Raw genomic sequence first — 20,416 nt, 5'->3', positions numbered from 1 at the left:
GAACTCTATTTACTTCATAGTGTGATTGTAAGAATTTAAGATGTTAATATAAAAAACAATAAGGACAATACCTGACTTTGGTAAGGAATGTATCGTATAATTCTCTAGTACATAAATTCAAATTTACTGTTTTATACACAGAAAAGCCACTCTTCATCAAGCTTTCACTTAACTGTAGAAAAGCTTTTGATGTAGACTTCTAACTCATTTGCTTTAAGCCAGCATATTTTTCTTTATAAGTGTTGACATTCTCCTGTGGCAGGAAAATCAACATTTTCAGTCACTTGCTTTAACTAACGGAATGAGGCCCAGCTTCAGCATCTATCCATTCCCAATTTGCTTTCAACAGCCTTTTAAATATGTGGAAGTTCTAAGACCCATTTTATCTAAATATCAGGATTTTGTTTCCTTTCCTTCATGATTATGCCATGAAGTATAGTTATTGTGCTAAACCAAGCTTAGAACAGATCTGCTGTCTGGAGTTATATTCATACCCCCAATTAATTAGCAAAAGTATTACAATTAATGTATAGAGAAAATTTAGATTTACATGAAATAGAAACCAACCTCCTTCTAATAGACTCACGGAAAAAGGAAAGGAGACAGAGCTGTCTTTTGGAGCTTGAGGTCACCTTCCTACTATTTCAAGCAGAAACAAATAGTTTGCTTTACAGCAATAGATAACAAAAGCTTTTTTAAAAATGACAAATACAATGCCAGGAGAGAAGAAAACATGCTGATAAAGGCAACCATGTCATAGACAACTTCTCTGGAAAATCATTTATTATCCAAAGCAGGTGGCAATCTGTATTCACATTTATGACAAGTTGTGACAAAACCTTTATTCTTTCAGCCTTCTTATGATGTAAGATATCTGATTTGAAAATGATTTCAATATATAATCTCTCTGCTAAGCCTTGGCATCATATCACCATCTTATGTTGCTATAGTCCAAGAACATTGATTCTAAAGGTTGATACAGAATGTTCATAACCATGGGGAAATAACAGGGAAGAAAAGGAAATATGGGAGAGAAATAGATCTATACCAAGAATGCTAAAAAGGTCTTCAGTGACTCTCAAAAGAGGTATTAATAATACAGAAGAAACACACACACACACACACACACACACACACACACACACACAAGACTACCAATTGTCAACCATTGTTCAAGGTTCATTTAAAATGCTTTTTCAATCTTTAAATTTTTGTTACCTCTGACTTGAGTGAGCTCAGCTCTGAATCTCTACCCCTCCTAAAATGACTTTTAGGGCCCCTTTCATGAGTAAGTCTGTATCACTATAGTATTCCTAAGAATGAGCAACAATTCTAGTAGATTTTTAATAAAAGTTTGTTGAATAAGTAGGTATTAATATATGTTTTATATACTCTTCCCTACTTCTCACACATTCACAAGACATTACAAACCCTTCAGGTGTAGAAACATTATTCTATTCACACTGGTGATACTGGCAGTCAACAGTGTCATTGTAGAAAATTAATGGTTATTTATGAATGGAGACCACAGCTATATTTGTCAAACAGATGACTTAATTTGACATGAAAACCAAGAATGCAAATATGAGGCAAGAGCTTGCAATAATTGAAAATTCACATTTTAAGAAATTAAAGCTATAACTTTCTAAAATCATCAGTTTAAATTATTTACATATATTTTGCAATGCTCATGGTAGTATCTGTACTTAATTTAACACTTCATTAAGATAATTAAAAACTAACCCATTGATGTGTTTTAATGCTCTACTATAGAAAAGTCCTGTTTTATTTATTTAATTTTTTTAAGGAAAGCTCTGGCATAGGTTTAACTCATAAAATTATTGCTGTTTACATTTCCTTTGGCATCTTTTACATAACATCTTATAGCAGATTCTGAAATATTATAGCACTTCATTTTTAAATTATTGCCATGAAAAAGCTCTACAAGGAACTAAAAAGATTATTTTATAAGCTAAACAATACTTTAAACTTATTCTGTCACTATTGAAACTGTCACATCAATGTTAACTCACATAGAATTTTAGCAAACCTGTGTTACTGAAAAAAAATCCAACAAAGTATCTATGTATTTTCTAACAAGATATTTTTAAATGACACTTTTTACTATTAAAATAATAAAAACTTCTTCTACTAACCACTTAAAAGATATTGAGACAGTGAATTAATCAGTTTAGCCCTCATTTTCCTGTTCTGCATTTTTTTGTCCAATTAGCTCATTGCTGAAAATATCACAGGGCTTTCTGCTTCTTTCTCTCCTATATTTCACTGACTATGTCAAATTACAATGGGGGCAACACACCCAGCTCCCCAAATCTCATGAATAGATTAGGGGTACCCCTATATGCTTGTAGAGCATCCTGTTTAAATCCTGTTCCTCTTTTATATAATTTATTGTATAATGGGTATCTGCTATGAGGCTGGTCTCATTCTAGATGATACATTATTTGAGGAAAAGAACTGATTTATGTTATTCAGAAGCACTGAGGCTAAAACATTGTACAAACATCAAGTTACTTTTATTTATATTATTTTGCAAAATTACTTTTGGTATTTGAATGTAATGCTTCATTAAGAAAGTTTAGACCTTACATGGTTATGTATTCCTATGCACACTGTTAAGTGTTATGGTAACATAACACTGCCATAGACAAGCAGTAACTATTCCCTTGAGAATAGAGATTATGATTATTTACCTAATGTAAGACATAAAGTTTCAAAAATATTTGCAAATAATTATTTTAAAATTGGGTAAACTCTATGGTAAAAGGATTATTTCTATACTAGATATGGAGAGTGACTGGAAAGAATGACAAGAACTGTAAAGTGAGAAATACTGTTTGACTGGAGAGAGCAAAGGAAATTCTATTAGAGGTCCTACCTTAAGAGGCAAATATTTGCAATATAACATTAGAATGTTATAATAAAATAATAATAAAATTCATATTGGCATATACTTACTACAAGTAAAAAATAAGAACCATAGAGATAATTTAAAATTCACATGTAATCATGACTCAGAGAGAAATACAATCACTATATGCCTGGAGCTATCAAAGGGTGATGTCACAAAATTTGACAACTCCTGGCCCAAGCAACTTATCTCTCCTATGTTAAATACAGCATACCAAAGCCCATTTACCATGAACTGGCTCCATATTATCACTGAGGGAATTTTGTCACTTTTATTTTAACTTTTCCATGTAAATTTTTCTAAAGGAACTGATTTTTCTTATTAATCATATGCACTACAACCCAAACAATATTTAAAAGACAAAAATGAAGATAAGGTATGTAAATTAGGTAAAAGCAAACATAAATAGCTACAAATTGGGGTCTCATTTTATAATGAAGGTAACAGGTGACTTTTCCAGTTTGGGATGGGTCTGGGGGTTCTATTCCTACTGATAACAGAAGACTCACCATTCATTAAAACCTTTAACCTCATTCATTCAATATTGTTTCAAGTTGATATACTTCTTCCTAATGTGTCAGAAGTGAAATTGGGAGGCTTGAGCAAAAACATTGAGCTACCTTTGATCTCATCCAAAATCTCAGGAAGTAGACCTAGTTGAAACTGTGATGGCAGTGATTTATCTTTCGTAATATGGTTATATACCTATTTCATTATACATTTCAACCAAGACTTTTAATGGGTGTAGTGCATAGAAATTAGGCATTGAAGAAAATATTCCTCAGGATTTAAATCCTGCCTCAATGTCTTATTAGTTTTGTGATCTTGGGTATATTGCCTGAGGCAACAGAACCTGAGTTTCCTCTTCTATAAAGTGATGATTATAATACCTTCCTACAAACTGGGAAATTGTAGAAGTAAATGAGATAACCTTTATAAAGTACCTAGCAGCATGATGGACACACTGTAAGCTCTCAATAAATGGAGCAGTAGAATTGATTTCCCTAAAAGGCTTTACTCTTAGCATCTACTTCTCTGCTACAGGATTCTGTATTTCATTGACTTCTCTAAAAAATGTGAAAGTTTTCAAAACACTAAAGGAGCACAATATAGTAGAGATGCACATTCAAAACTTAAGACTTGCACTTACTAGGTTTTATCACATCAGATGAGACCTGGAATCTCAGCTTCTTATCTATAGATTGAGGCTAACAGGATTATTATGGAGCCAAGATCTATGAATTGTGTGTTAATTTGTCTAAAAAAAAAAATGTTCAGTAAGCATCAGCTTCTCTTCCAATTGTTGTAATGGGACTGCTTCAGACAACCTTGCTGTCCTTCATCACAAGTGTGTGTCAACTATGTCTAGCATGATTGCCCTCATGGCCTCCCCTGGCAGATAGTGTGATTCTTGAAGGCATCCTTTCCTGCTGAAGGCAGACAGAGCCCCAGCATCATTCATAATACATCTCCAGGCAGCACACACTCATTCATAAGAAATGGTACAAAATTTGGAATATCTATGCCCTTCCTACAGAATGAGCAGAAAATTCAAATGACTTCAATGAACAGGCAGTTAAAGTAAATAAGTGAAGCTACATGGGAAGAAAGATGAACAATGGCAATGAAGACTTGGCCTCAAGTGACGGGAATAATAGAGTGGTAGGGACCATTCGAATTTAAGGGAGCCTATACTACAGTGGTAGGTGTGGCTCAATTCTTGATGGTTTTTGAGGCCATTCAAGAATGAGGATGGTGTTGCTCGTTCACCCAAACATTCAAGAGAAGCTAACATTTCTTAATTCTTAAATACTGGCAGCTAATTAAGACTTAAAATACTGTAGGACTAAATTAAATAAATCTATGGACTGTATTCAGATCTCAGGCAGAAACTCATACATTTGTAGCCACAAGCAGCTAAAATCTAAAAAGGAAAGAGTCACTCGGCTCTCTGAAACTGTTCCTTACAGCTCAGGAAACTAAAAATAACTTTTAAAAATCTTTGTTTAAGAGTAAATCAGCATGAGAAAAATTTAGACTATTGTGATTACTTTCTACAGACAGACCAGAAAATTGGAGCATGAGAAGAGAGGATTGAGGATCCATATTAAGACTTTTTCCCACAGTGATCTTCTTGAATGAATAGAATTTGTAACTTATTATAAAAGAATAACCAGAAGCAGGAGTGCCAGGTGGGGAAATGTATCACTTGAGAAGTATAGGTGTTGAATCCACCTTGCTGTGAAAAGTATTAAAGCAGAAAATGTAGGGGTGACTAGCTTAGCCCCTTGAAAGATATATCTTTTAAGATCAGCAAATTATATATATTTTTTCCACCTGCAACCCTTATTCACAATCTAGGGACTCATGGTACATCTGTCAGTACTTAGCTCCATTTTCTCCTCTGCGGCCTTGCTGCAGGAGTTTCACAAGATGGAAAATTCACTTAGGCTACCTGCTCTAGATAAAAGTCTGGAATGGTGAACTCAAATCCCAAGAGCCTCTGGTACATACTTCAGTTCGACAGAGAAAAATTTTAACTGCACTTGAAAGAAAATGACCCTGGAAAATAGGTTAGCAAGGCAGCAGGAAGTGTGTGCCTGGGTATGTTTTGAATTTTGAATTCTGAGTACTCTTTATAGGCAGAAAATGCTGTTTTATGCCTCTAGCTATAAGACAAAAATAAAACAGAACCCCACCACCCTCTTATCAAACCATAAACCTCCTCCAAGAAGTTGATCTGTAGAGTAGCATGCATGAATTATTTGTGCTTTAAAAAACATTTTGAAAAAAAGCAGAAGCTAACTCTTTCCAACAAATTAAATGACAGGTTTTTATCCCATTAAAAGGGATAAAAAATTAACAGTCCTTAAATTTTATAATTAATATATTCATATTATTATTTTATTTTTTTAATGAAAGAAAAATTAAAAACATCTTTAGTATCTCATAGACCATATGTCTCCATGACAAAACATTGATTAAATTAACAAGAATATTTATCTGTGAGAAAATTAACTCTCTCTTACACACACACACACACACACACACACACACACACTCCAAATATACATGCAACTTGTCCTTGCGTATTTGCATATAAAATATTAATTTTGGGGGCTTCCCTGGTGGCGCAGTGGTTGAGAGTCTGCCTGCCGATGCAGGGGACACAGGTTCGTGCCCCGGTCCGGGAAGATCCCACATGCCGCGGAGCGGCTGAGCCAGTGAGCCTCGGCCGCTGAGCCTGCGCGTCCGGAGCCTGTGCTCCGCAACGGGAGAGGCCAGAACAGTGAGAGGCCCGCGTACCGCAAAAACAAACAAACAAACAAACAAACAAACAAAAATATATATATAAATTTTGAAATATACTACTCATAGCAGATAGCCAGATAATACATAGATGGATACGTACATATATGCATACATACATGCATAGGGAAAGTGTATAGGAAGGGAGAGAATTTATTGTCTATTACAATAATCCTATCTATAGAAAGCCTGGCTATGAATGTTGTGCTGTTTTTATTATGGATTTTAAACATTGCTGATTTTAAGCACTCGTGATAATAAATTTATTTTTAATTGAGCCAATAACTAAAGCTACATTTTTCAGGTAAACAGGGGAAAGGTGGGATGGGCTTGTGTGGGTCAAATCCTATAGCATTAAATATAAGACTGATGTGTCCATCCCAGATTTCTTATTTCCTGTTAAAATGGTCTTTTATTCATTTATTCTGTGTTAATGTCAAATTTATGTTTAATTAATCACTGTAAATTTGAAAACAAATTAATTATCTTTTATGTCAGAAAAATACTTATTCAGTAACATAGATCTAAACAAAGGTAAATGCTCTTTGATAAAGAGGCATTTCCACAGATTGAAAGGTTGCAGGGAAATTTGCTTTTGGACACTTTTGCATGATATATCTAGATATGGGAAGGAGCAAACATCCTTTGTCATTTGGTTCAATATGTCTTTAATGATCTTTTAAGCTTGAACAATGTGGTGCTTATGCCTGAGACATTTATGATATTGTTTAGAGAAACTAGCTTTTTTAATGACTAAAACTAACTATTACTATTGTAGAAAAGTAATTTTCACAACCCCAGAAATAAAAGGGTCTTCGTGGTTTCTACCTACGACAAGCCAAGATTCATTATAAATAAATCATGCTGATGTGGTAAGCTATCTGAACTCTCATATAGAAACCACCCTAACTATCCATGAGAACACCATATGCAGGGCCTGAAACCAACAGGGGCTATAAAATGGCAAAAAAGAAGTAGAAGATGTGTGTGTGTGTGTGTGTGTGTGTGTGTGTGTGTGTGTATCCCAGTAAGATCCTGTATGTATTTATATATATGTACATATAATGATAGTTGCTTTGGGTGATACTAGCTTCCTATTTCTGTGTCTATTTCCACCTAACCCCTCACTTCACACTTGCCCAGGATACCACCCATATCAAGATCTTCCATTCAAGTTTCAGGGAGTATCCTAGATGAATGAAAAATATCTCATAAATACCTTTTCTCTCATTATAAGAAAGAGAATGGAAACTTAATTGTTGCTGGAGAGAGGTTATTAGTTCAAACTGATAATTGATAAAATAAAGTATGTACTTATTTCTATAACTCCCAAAACTCACCTAAAACTCATAACTGATACTTCCAATCCCATTCCTTAACTCATAAAGTATGACAGCACTTACTTCTATAAAATGTCAGCACTAGATTTTTTTTTAGAAATGTACAAATATGCAGACAGAGAAACTATGTCTAATGTTCAAACAAGAGATCCAGACTGTTTCAACAAGAAAATCCAGGGAAACTATTTTTTTTAACTGGTCTGTTCATTCACAGCAAGATGTTTCCAGCTGATGTGTTTGATTGAGCTAGCTGATAAGTTTTATTGCTCTCATGTAGACGATGAAACAAATGCCTAATGGGGGAAATTGCATGGAGTCTGACTTGGAAGCAAAGTTGGCCTCTGGCTAGTGAGTGGGTCCAGCTGAGAAAACTAGTTTCAGTCCTCTATAATGTCTAAAAATGTAAAGCAGGAAAGAAAGACAGAAGATGGATACTTTATTAAGACAGATGAACTCAAAAAGAGCGGTGATGCAGAGAAAGTTAATAAAGGAAGTAGGGAATAAGCAGTGTTGCAGTTATTACCAGCATAAAGCAAATTGCCCAGGGTCCCATAAATCTTTTCAGGTTCAATCCCCCATGCTTAACCAGATGATATTCCTGAATCTCTGCACATGCGTCTTGCCCCACTCTCTTCATTTATTTCTTCTTCAACTAAAAGGTACTTTCAGTTCAATGTTGAAGTTTTTGAATAAAATCATTCTGGTGAAACATTGTTATTAAAGCAACTTTTGAATGGTTTCCAGAAATAAAAACAAAAGGCAAAAATAAAGAGTCTCTATTAGGACTGAAAAACATATTTAGAGATGCTTCAATGGATAGTGTTATCTAGCTTCACTTATTCCTGCAGTACTAATATTTTTAGACAAACAAAACTGAATATCTACAGCACAACATTAAGTAAGACTAGATTATTTCCCACCTTTATCTAGCCTTGTCTATTTCATCACACTTGTGGTTCTTCTGTGAAACTTCTCTTTTTCTGCACTAACATAGGTATTAACTTTTTAAAGTGCGTGTGAGGATACTTCCATATACCTTCATAAGATATTATTCCTGTGATCTTATTACAAAAAAATTAAAGAAAAAGGTGCTACACTGATTTTCTGTCAGAGAGGAATGACAATGCAATTATTGAGTTACCTTAGGTACATCTCTAAAAATGAGAGTAACAGAGCTTTCCTGGTGGCACAGTGGTTGAGAGTCCGCCTGCTGATGCAAGGGACACGGGTTCGTGCCCCGGTCCGGGAAGATTCCACATGCTGTGGAGTGGCTAGGCCCGTGAGCCATGGCCGCTGAGCCTGCACGTCCGGAGCCTGTGCTCCGCAACGGGGGAGGCCACAACAGTGAGAGGCCCACGTACCGCAAAAAAAAAAAAAAAAAAAATGAGAGCAACAGTCACGCTTTTGTCATAGGTTGTTGTAAGAATTAAAACACCTGTTATTAATAAGGAATATTGTGTTCAGTTCATAGTAAGCATTCATCTAAGTGGCTTTATTATTGCTATGGATACTCTTAAATCATACAAAGTTTCAGATATTGATCTACTACTTTCAAAAATTGTATTTGCTTTTTTCAATTTAAATTGAGTATGTATCATTTATTGAGTTATTAAATAATTAGTACTTTCTGTCATTACATAAAATCCTTTGCCACCTATCACCCCTCCAAGCTTCTGTATATTTTCCTCCCTTTCAGAATTGATCTTCTTGAAATTATCTCCATTCACACTTTATTTCTTAGTTACCACTCGCTACTTAATCACCCAACTGCCATCAGGTTTCCAACACTCTGCTGAAATTTCTCTTACAGGATTCCTTTCACCAAATCCAGCTGACTTTCCAGCCACTACCTTACTTAGTATCTTGGCAGCATTTGACACCCTGACCCTCTTTCATTTTGTTGAATTCTGTCCGTTTCACTCCCTCCCCATTATTCTGTCCATCTCTTTTTGAGAATTATGCTTTTTTGGGTGGACATACTGAGGACTTAACCCTGGGAGACAGCCTCTCAGCTAGCTCAGGGGGACTGTTCCCTCTTCTGTCCATCTTTGCATATACAGCTCTACAGTCTTGCTTCTCTGTATAACCCTTAAATATTGCTGCTTATTCTACTAAGTTGGTGTTTCCCTCTTTTGTCCTCTTCTCCCTTACAAACTCTTGCAGGGCAAGACTTCAATTACCATTTATTACCATTTACCACTGATGGTTTTCAAACATCTGCTTTCAGACAGGAAGACATACTTTACTATACTGGACCTCTCAATTTGGATATGTCCCAAATGTCTCAACCTCAACATGTCCAAAATTGAGCCATGATGTCTAACCTTCACTCCCAAATCAGTCCTTTTTGTATGTTCTCTAGCTCAATAAAGGGAAGCAATACCCACCCAATTGCCCAAGCCAGGTCTGGGGGTCATCTTTGAATCATCTTTCTCATTCAAAAACAATATACACTCAGGTACCAAATGCCAGTGACTTCAAATATCTCTCAAACCTTTTCTTTTATCTTTATCTCACTGCCACTATCTTAGTCCATGTGATATAATTTCTTCAATTCTTACTGCTGCCAGCTCCTATCTTACCTCTCTATACACTGAAAAAAGATCTTGCTAAGATCACTAACATGGGAAAAATGTTTCATAGAAGTTAAAGGTCAGACTAAAAGAGTTCAGAATTCCATTTTCACCAGTGTAGTTGTAAGATCTTGGGCAAACTACTTATTTTTTTATGTCTCAATTTCTTCAGCTGTAAAATGAGAGCAATTAATGTCTTATGTTGGAAGGATTAAATGAGATAGGGCATGTCAAGTACTTAGTGTACGATACCTGTCATTCTGACATTCAGTAACTGTTCTTTATTGTTGTTTTTTCTACACTTGATTATGTTATCTCTTCACATTAAAATTTTTTGCTGAGTTCTCATTGCAATTTAGAATAATGTCTGCATTTTCTAACTTAGTTGATAATTGGTCTTTTCATAATTTGAGCCTTAAAACTCTATCGCCTTTACTCTGAACTTGTTACTATATCCAATTTTTTTTTTAGCTCCTCTTCAGTGCCACTCTCATTCACCCCAGGGCTTTTCACATGCTGTTCCATTTTCCTGGACCATATCCCTCCATCCTTTCTAGTTGAATTCTACTGGATTTACATCTTTTAAATTTCATCTTAAGAATGTTATTGATAGACAACATTTGTCGTACGCTTATTTTGTGCCAGACACTGAGCAAAGATTTACACAAATACTTTCATTACATTCCTCAAAACAACTCTATGAGGGAGAAAAACTTTCCTGAGCTCCAATAGAGCAATAAACAGATACCCTGGCTAGAAAATCCCTTGGTACTCTATACTTAACAGAAATAGTACAATGTAAAGCCTTGTTTAATTCTCTTCCTAGCTCTCTTGTGATGTCCACTAAGATAGAGACTTAAAATATTATTTGTACATTTATGTCCATATACCCATTTAAACACAGTTGTTGCACGTAGTAATGGCACAATAAACCTTTGAGTCAGGAAGACATAAGTGAATATGCTACTGTGTCTCAGATACTGTACGGAGTTTGCTTTTCCTAACTACTATGAGTTAGGAGGTAATATCTCTATTTTACAGAAGAGAAAACTGAGGTTGAAAGAGCACCTAGAATTTATTGTGTAACAGCCCTAGTAACTGTCAAAGCTAGGGCTCACTTTCAGAACTGTCAGTCACAAAATCCATGTAATCCCAAGCTTCCAATCCAAATGGGAGTTTAGGATTAGCAGATATAAACTATTATATATAGGATGGATAAACTAAAAAGTCCTACTGTATAGCGTAGGGAACTATGTTCAATATCCTGTGATTAAAGCATAATGGAAAAGCATATAAAAATGAATACACATATGCATAACTGAGTCACTTTACTGTACAGCAGAAATTAAACACAACACTGTAAATCAACTATACTTCAACTAAAATGTTTTTAAAAGTCCATGTAGAAATTTTATTTTCTTTATTTAAACATCTGCATAACTAGTCCTTGTAATGGGATCATTGAGGCTTAAGCCAGTGATTGTGCTTCATCCATAGCAATCTATCCACATGCCATCAATCAAAGCCTGTTCAGCACGAAACAGCTAAATGACTATGAAGTTGGTTGTAAAAGTAACTAGATTATAGGTCAAAGCAAGACTACAGGGACTATATCCTAACAAACCAGGTTAAGCAAAAACAGATTTCTAGTGTTAACTGCTGTGTATTTAATTTATAATAATTAGTGGTATTAAATCTAGTTTTTACGCCTGTCATACTCTATTAGAATTAAAGCTAAAAACACCAGAAGCCATCTTGAGGTCATCATTTATGAAGTAAATACTCCATAGGTCTTCTTTAAACAAGAGTTATTTTGGGAAAAAAAATGTTAAAAAATTAAGCTATGCTACAACATTTCTGCCCAGTTTCTTGGTTGTTCCCTCATTACTTCTCTTGGGAATCTGTTTCTATCATCTTTTTAAAACCTATTTCAAAGTCAAAGTTAAGGGGAAGGGAAAAGAGAAATATAACTGAAAAGCAAATATTGATTGAAATATAGACTTAAAACTATGATTTGCTAAGAAATCCATGGCCTTCATGTCAGGCACCCAAGAAAACTCCAAACTAAAGTACATCCATTATTGCATGTATTTATGTTCAGTTAATCGCCTAGACTAGGACTTTTAAATCTCCAAACTACCAGTTGGTTTTATTTCTTAGGCATTCTTTCTACAAAATTTGATTGCTTGGAAGTTTAGATGAATGTCTGATTTAAGTATGATATATTGAAATGCTTTTTAACAGTATGTAATATTTCCTAGAAGAATGGTTTCATCTTTTAATTACAGATGCTTTCTGCTTTACTATTTCTAACAGAGAATAAAAGAATGGACAGGCAGTGGGGCTTGATGCATACAAACCTTGACTCACAACCACAATCTGTATGCTATGTAACCGGCACTAGTTTTCAGGAAAAGGATTTATAGTTACACCATTTTATGAGTATTAGGATTCAAAGCTTTTATTATCTCTAAATCTGCTAGTGAAGCGTATTGTTGGTTTCTGGTATGGCTCACTGAATGACATGACTTCTCTGTTTTTACAGGATGCCTCCAACTCCAAGAGTCACTTGCATTAAATCGACTCATCACATTATTTATGTCTTCAACTTTCCTAATTCACTTTTTGTTATTGATTTTTGGATTTTGTTTTTGACCTGTAAGACTCTACATGGCCTATTCACATTTTAAATGACTATTCAAAATTCCCTGGTTCATCTTTGGGAGCAGAGCCGGCTCTGTGAGCTGCTCCTAAGTCTTGTGTCATTATGATTACCCCCTAGGCTTTTCTATCTATTGCTCCTTCTACCTTCAGAATTAATAGATGGGGAAGATTAGGTCAATTGGCATTTCTGAGGCAAGTCTGAATTAATTTTCTTTGGCTTGTCTTGTTGAATTTCACACTCCCTGAACATTTCTCACTGATAAGCAGATTATGATGCTGGCTTATGTTCAGGGTAGCAACTCCAAATATGTTTACAGAGTTGTACTGTTACCTTTTAGCACCATCAACTGCAGTAAGCATTATCGTTTATAAAGTTAAACCCCTTCATTTTAAATTTGTGTCAAGAGGCTAATATAACTGTGATTTTAATTATTGAAAATCATTTTCAAATTAATGGGAAATTTAACAGTGGGAGATGTGTAGGTACCCAGAGACAATCAGCTTGGTCTTTACCTTAGGTGTTGTCCTCCATAAAAGACATTAACATAATCCTTGTTTTCTAGATCAGTGGCTTTCAAAGTAGGGTCTATGAAAAGCTTAAGTCAAAAGAGGAGTTCCTGAGGATTTATTATTGAAATTGAAGTCATGGTAAATCAAACTTGCAAATAGTATAAATAATTTTTTTCAACTTTATTTAAAATAACTGCATAGAGAGAATAATCATAAAAAGCTACCAGTTTCAATGTTTATGAAATCATTGGTGTCATTAGCAGAACAATTTCAGTAGAGTCATAGGGGAAAGTCATATTACAAAAGGTTTGGGAGAGAAAGAAAGAGGACCTTGTGGAAAAAGGATATGGATCATTTGAAAAATATGTTTGTGAAATGAATTTAAAGACAACTGCAAAGCACTGGAGGTTAAAATAATTTTTTTAGCTTGTTAAGATGGGATGGTATTTGAATCTTTGTGGGTAATAGTGTAATGAAGACAGAATAAAGTGAACATTCCATAAAAAATATCTCAAAATAGTGAGAATAACAGTGGGTACTTGTTCTATAAGTAGGTATAAAAGCAGAGTAATATAGGTTAATCTTGGAAAGATGGAGAGACACTGTACTCAGGCTGTTTCTTTTAAAGTCACCAAAGAGACATAGAAGTGACTGAAACTGCAGGGCATGAAAAAACTGTAAGTTGGATTTTAGAACCATTATTCTCAAGGCCACACACAATATCTTCCAATGTTCAATTCTCTGTCTTTTAATGCCCTCATGTACCGTCAACACAATTTTACTGGAAAATCACTCCCTCTCCCAGAAACACTTTTTTCACTTGATTTCTAGGGCACCACTGTCCCCAATTTGTCTCTCACCTTATTGACCACTTCTCTACGTGCTTTGGTGGCTTCCCTCCTCCTGCCACTGAATGTGGACTTGTCTCAGGGCACTGTCCTTGGATCTCTTCTCTCACAGGCTACCTAGATTGATATTTAGTTTCAGGGCGTTGAACTGTGTAAAGATGGATCCCATATATGTCACCGGATACAGCCTTGCTCCCTCTCAGGACTCATAAATTAAAACATTTCCCTGATATTTCTATTTAGATGTCAATTAGGCATCTTAAGCTTCTCTTACCTAAAACAGGACTCTTAGTTTCTCTCCTAAATCTACTCCAGCCCCAGGATTTCCCATTTCCCCTTTCATTCAAACCAAAACCTGAGAAGTCAATAGGTTAGATATAAATCTTCTCTTTCCTCCCCACCCCCATCTAATTTGTCAATATGACATGTTAGCTGTACTATATATGTAGGAAATATCCCTTATCTCACCATTCCTTACAGCCGCCTTGGCTATATACCCTGGTCCAAACTACCATTATCTCTGTGTTTTCACTCTTTATTCACTAAAGTCAGTTCCTGCGTAATAACTGGAAGGACTGTGTTAATCAAAGGTCATATCAAGCTATTCTGCTGCTGAAAACCTTTCAGACACTCCTCTTCTCTTTCAGAATACAACCCAAATCTTTGCTGGTTAGACCTTACATGAACTGAACTTTTCAGACTCTTGAGCTCATGAATATCCCTCAAACACTGAGGGTAAATTTTCACCTCCCAGACTAAGGAACCACAGGTTGAAGGAAGTTGAATAAAGTGCTTACTAGTCCTTCCTGGAAAAGTTAGGAGACAGATAAAATTTATTGCGGGTGGGGGGAATCTCTTACTTTACTTGTCCCTGTCCCTAAGCTCCTCACTACTGTTCTTAACTTCCTTGGAGTGTTTAGAAGGTGCCATGGCAGGAAGGATCTAAATTCTAAAATTACTCTCCTTTCAATCTCTTGAAAAAGGAAAATGAACAAAAGAGTGTCTCTATTTCCTCAGTGTAGATGCCTTAGCTAGATATTGGGAGGAACTAATTGGATTCAATTAATTTATCTACAGATTTGAATGATTACTACAACTACTGTTACTACTACCATAGCCAATATCAGTGGTAACAAAAGTAATAATTACTGTGTATTTTGCGCTTAGTTCTTTATGCACATTTGAACCTCATTACAATACATTTCAAAAAATAAGGATCAGAGGGTTAAAATTTTGCCCAAAATCAGAGAGGAAGCAATTGGCAGGAATGAAATTCAATATTACTTACTCGGGTCCTGGACTTCTAACCACTAAGAAAAAAACACAAAGTTGGCATGTGAAGTAGAATTTGGGGCAATGTAGGTAAATATATTTTTGAAAAAGCTTGCTATGAACTAGATCCTTTACAAGTCCCTGCATCCATAACGTGCTTCCTTCCTTTTCTTCTGAGTCCAAACATTACCCCAGATATCTCAGTTGCTATTTTTATGACATCTCTTAGGTCTTTGGGATGTTGCTAAAGAGGAGTGCCTCAGAGGATAAAGGCAGTCACTTTTAATTACAAAACCTCCTATACTTTATATTTTTTAAAAGCAAAACAAACAAACAAAATGATATTATGACTGAAGTTTGAGATAAAAGAAATGGTTTTAGCAATTTGACTAATTTTTAAATTTTATAATGAAAGATCATTGGTACATTTTAAAATAATATAAGTAAATATACAAAAATAACAACATTAAGTGGTTAAAAATTACAATTTAAGATGTAGAATTGCAGTATCTTTCCATGTATATTTGCAAATCATTCTGACGCGTTGATAATTCTCTTCTTACTTAAATGCATGGTGTTAATGAGAAAATTTGTGTTCTAATACCACATTTGCCTCTTTCTACATCTAGTAATCATTGTATGTAGCTAAATTTTCTGTTTCATGCCCGAGGAAGAAAGAGAACAGTGTTTCTTCCCTTAGTTGCTATTTCACAGTCACCTGATTAGTGGAAATGTATGATAAAGCTTCTTCTCCCAGGCGGCTGGTGTCTGAACATCCCATCAAATGACACAGGGGACAACACTGGAAATGAGAGTCACCCAGCTTCTTTAAGAGCAAAAATTGTGAAGATGAAGGTTACAATGAACAAAGGGGTCAAGGTCCCATTCATGCACTGGATTCTGTGCTAATTCTGAACAAATCACTCTTTTTGTCCAAGTGATAATCTTATTTCAAATCCATTTAGATTTCTGTGAATTTGTGGAGTTATAGGATTTTAAAACTAAGGCATGGGCAGGGTGAGGGATGTTGATAAATTGTAAGTGACAACTCTACCCTGAAAACTTCATGTCTCATGTTATTGGGGAAAGTAATTTTATTATCTTGGCAAATAAAACCACAAATTCTAGAAATAGTATAGTTTTTTACTATTTTCCATTCAGCTAGAGTGACCTTTCCTGACATGCTGAAAGGTGGTTCATCCTTCAAACCTCATCCTAATGCATGTCTTTTTGGACTTCTCAACTGACTGCAGTAACTCCTTCCACAGAATGTGCATACTACAGAGTCAAGACTTTCCTCAGGGCACTGTTGTATACTATATACCTTATATAATTACTTGTCTACTCATCTCCTCTATCTTTTATACCTAGCAATGTTCTTGAGGGCAGAGAGTGCATGTTACACTAATTTCTTGATCCATTAGAGAGACTGGCGATTAAAATAAATGTTTACAGTTCATTGAAAAGTTAAAAGAACACAACACAAGGTATTGGGCACTTAAAAATGTACAATAAGAAAATAACTCTCATGTTAATTGTTCTTACAGAACACACACTCACAAACAGAGAAAGAAAAAAAATACCACCACCAGCACCGAGGATAAATTATATGATATTTTCTTTAACAGTATTTCTGTACTATAGATTTCTACTCTCATTGAATAATTTGGGGGTACTCCTTTATTTCACTTGTTTAGTGGGGAATAGTGAAAACCCATCACCAATGATGAACAATATAAAGTAAAACATTAAAATTAAATCTCTATTTTTTGCACAGAATTAAATAAAATACATTAATATTGAGCTAGTGTTATAATTAGTAACTAACATGACTGAGCTTCTTAAAATATAGGACTATGTATTACTTTGTGTAATATATATATATATATATATAAAATAGATTTCTAAGAAGAGTTTTGTGACATTCTGAAAATTCCTATGCAATATTGTATTGTATTCTAAGAATCCAATGCATCCCTGATATATAGCTGCAGATATGTGGCCCAGAAAGAAGCAAATTGTTTAAGTGAAAAAGAAATGTTTATTAAATATATTAAGCCTCACAATTAATGATGAGGTCTTTGATAACACAGGTAGAAATGGTATTACTTTCCAAATTATTTTCTGAGATTAAAAATAATTGAATGGATAGATGATTTCAAATGTTAAAAATTACCTAAAAATGACAGAAGAAAGAATTTCTCAGTTAAATTATATGAGGTGGCTAAGGTACAAACTAGGTGAACAGGAAGAACACAGGTTAAAAGACAATATCTTGGGTGTGAGGAGACAGATACAATGCCATGAATCAGGATTAGAGTTATGTAAAAATATATTAGCATATAAATGTGTAACATATAAGTGATTACAATCTAAAGTAAGTATACATTAAAACAATGTACTTCATCATAGGCCAATAAATTTTTACACATGAAACTAATATAACCTGAAGTTAATAAACCAAAATCAACCATTTGAAATATCTTATTTGCTCAAGTATTTAATCTCTTATTTTTAAGAGTTTTCAAAGATGTGATCATTGAGGCTGTAGATCTCAAATCTTCTACAAAAATATTCTCTTAGCCATGCACCTCTACCACTGATAATTTTCAACTAGTTGGAAATATTTTTAATAAGCATTCACAATTTTTCAAAAGCTAAAACTTCTTCTGGAGTACAAAAACATAATTAATGTACCAATAAATATGAAACAATCTGCTGTTGGAGGGAATTATACTTTCCACTCTCTTGGATCTTAAGAGCATATACTTAAATTAACGATATGGATCAATTTAGGTGGGCCCAAATGCTTTTACCATTTTTCCTCTAAACCTTTCAATACAAATGCAGCAAGCATCTATCTTTCTCTGAACTATGTTTCAAATCTAACCTATCCCCACAGGCATCAAAGCTGAACATGATGGTCATGCTGTTCCATGCAGCTCTGAAAGCACAAACAAAAGAACAAACACACCCCAGTGAGTTAAACCCTGGAGCCAAGGAAGCTCTCCAGGTTTCCAAATGCCTCTCTGATCCTCCCAGTAAATATAAAAGCTGCTTTCTTCAGTAACTGAAAACAATCATAACTGTCTTTCCTCAAGTCTTGTTGAACCTCTGGGGATAGAGGAAAGAGAGAATATAGAAACATGCACCAAAAGGGTGCACAGATGGGTTTGATTTACACAGTATGGTCTGCTACAACCTGTAGATTAGATAATGAGTTTTCTTAGTTATACTTTATGTTTCCAGCAGAAGGCCTTCTAACTTCTTTAAATGGTATCTCTATAAATTTGTTTCCCTAAAGGATAACTGACCAAAAAATGCTCTTACTGAATTGCATCATAGTTTTTGTACAACTTTATCTATGAATACATATAATCATAAATGTTATCACATGTATATGCACATTGTAATAAAATTCATAAATCACACCTATTTTCATTTTATTGATATAGGCTAAGGGAAAATGCAACTATATCCATAAGACAGCGATTTCCAAGCCCATGTTCTTCAGTTGAGCAAGTCAATTTCAAGAGTAAAATCTAATTGTAAAAATTTATAAGAAATTTTGGTATTAAAACTAACAAGGCAGTTTATGTCTTATGATTTACTAATGAAGTTTAATTTTAAGCAGCAGTAGAAAAAAAACTGTGCCTTATATTTATCATACCAATTTATATGCAACTTTGTGAGATTTCTGATTTTACTGATAATAATTTACTGACTTTAGTCACTTTTTTGTGTCAGCAAAGCTGTACTAGTATTATTATAAAAGACAATATTTTCTGTCATAAATACTCAGCCTTCTTATTCCTATGAGAAGCAAATGTTGGTTTTTTAAAAATAAAGTTTTGTGGACATTTTTTGATAATGTTGTTACTTAAGAAATCATAAACCATTTTAGTAAAAGTATTTTTCAATTGACAAGGGAGGTATAATTCCTCATGTGATCATGTATGGTAATGTTAATTCTATGTTCCTAACATAAAATAATTCCCTGTTAATTTCAGTAAGGTATTTACCTTTAAAGAAACTTATCTTTTCTTTCAATGACATAATTTCAATAACATTTGAAAAGAGGGAAAAAGCAGTGAGTTGTCCTGGAAATCTTTGACTTTACCAGTGAACAAGTGTCTGGGAAATTGTCTTCACCTTTTCACTTTTACAGTATCTTTCACTGTATGGGAATAATTCCATCTAAAGTAAAAGAAAAAATGATAGATCTTAATTGAAAACATTCACTTATATGTAAGGTTTTGGATTTGATCGTTCATTGTTATTTGTGCATCATTTATGTATCAATCATTTTAGTGCTGACCATGAAAACTCCTGGGATGATGGGAATGTTCTACATCTACACTGTCAGCAACAGTAGCTACTAGCCACATGTGACTATTAAGTAGCTGAAATGTGGCATGTGACTGAGGAAATATTTTTCTTATCTTATTTACTTTTAATTAGTTTAAACTAAATTGTCACATATGGCTAGGATCTACTTTATTGGACAGCATAGCAAATCAGGGCAATAGAGATACAACCTTGCTGTAAACAAAGAAACTAGCCTCATAAAGCTTATTTCTCATTAGTTATAAATATGAATACAGTTAAAAAATAAATAATTGTACAATATAAGTAATATTAAGTGTTGCCAAAAAAATAATAAATGAAAGTATAGAGAGCATTGGAGGAGGAGTACTGAACAGAGATGTGAATGAAATGAAGGAAAATGCCACATGACAATGGGAAAGAATGTTCCAGGCACATTTAAGGAATTTAGCAAGAGCAAAAGGGGTTACTAAACTAATACTCTGAGGAAAAAGTAAGCTTCAAGAGACACGGGTGATGTTTTAATTTATCTACATAAATAGAATTAGTGAGTGTAAACTAATCCACTAAACAAATATTCTTAATAGAAAATGATTAAAAGTAATACAACTTTAGATACTGTCACAAAGGCACATCAAACAT

The 20,416-nt window shown here is 34.4% G+C and overlaps 1 protein-coding gene across 13 annotated transcripts in view; it reads right to left on the bottom strand.

Annotated features, from left to right (window-relative positions):
• The window catches only part of PCDH9 (protocadherin 9), a 976,220-nt gene that overhangs the window by 915,777 nt on the left and 40,027 nt on the right, over positions 1-20,416 (bottom strand). Inside the window, exon 3 of one of the 13 annotated variants that reach the window (XM_060288150.1) lies at positions 19,525-19,645. The exons of the other annotated variants lie outside the window; for them this stretch is intronic. Within the exon in view, the coding sequence (XP_060144133.1) occupies positions 19,565-19,645 (81 nt within the window). The 3' untranslated portion in view covers positions 19,525-19,564. Of the gene's footprint in view, positions 1-19,524; positions 19,646-20,416 lie in introns of those variants that run through there. 13 annotated transcript variants of the gene reach the window in all.

This window comes from Globicephala melas, chromosome 18 (assembly GCF_963455315.2).
Source record: "Globicephala melas chromosome 18, mGloMel1.2, whole genome shotgun sequence".
NCBI lineage: Eukaryota > Metazoa > Chordata > Mammalia > Artiodactyla > Delphinidae > Globicephala > Globicephala melas.
This window is presented reverse-complemented; position numbering and strand designations above follow the sequence as displayed.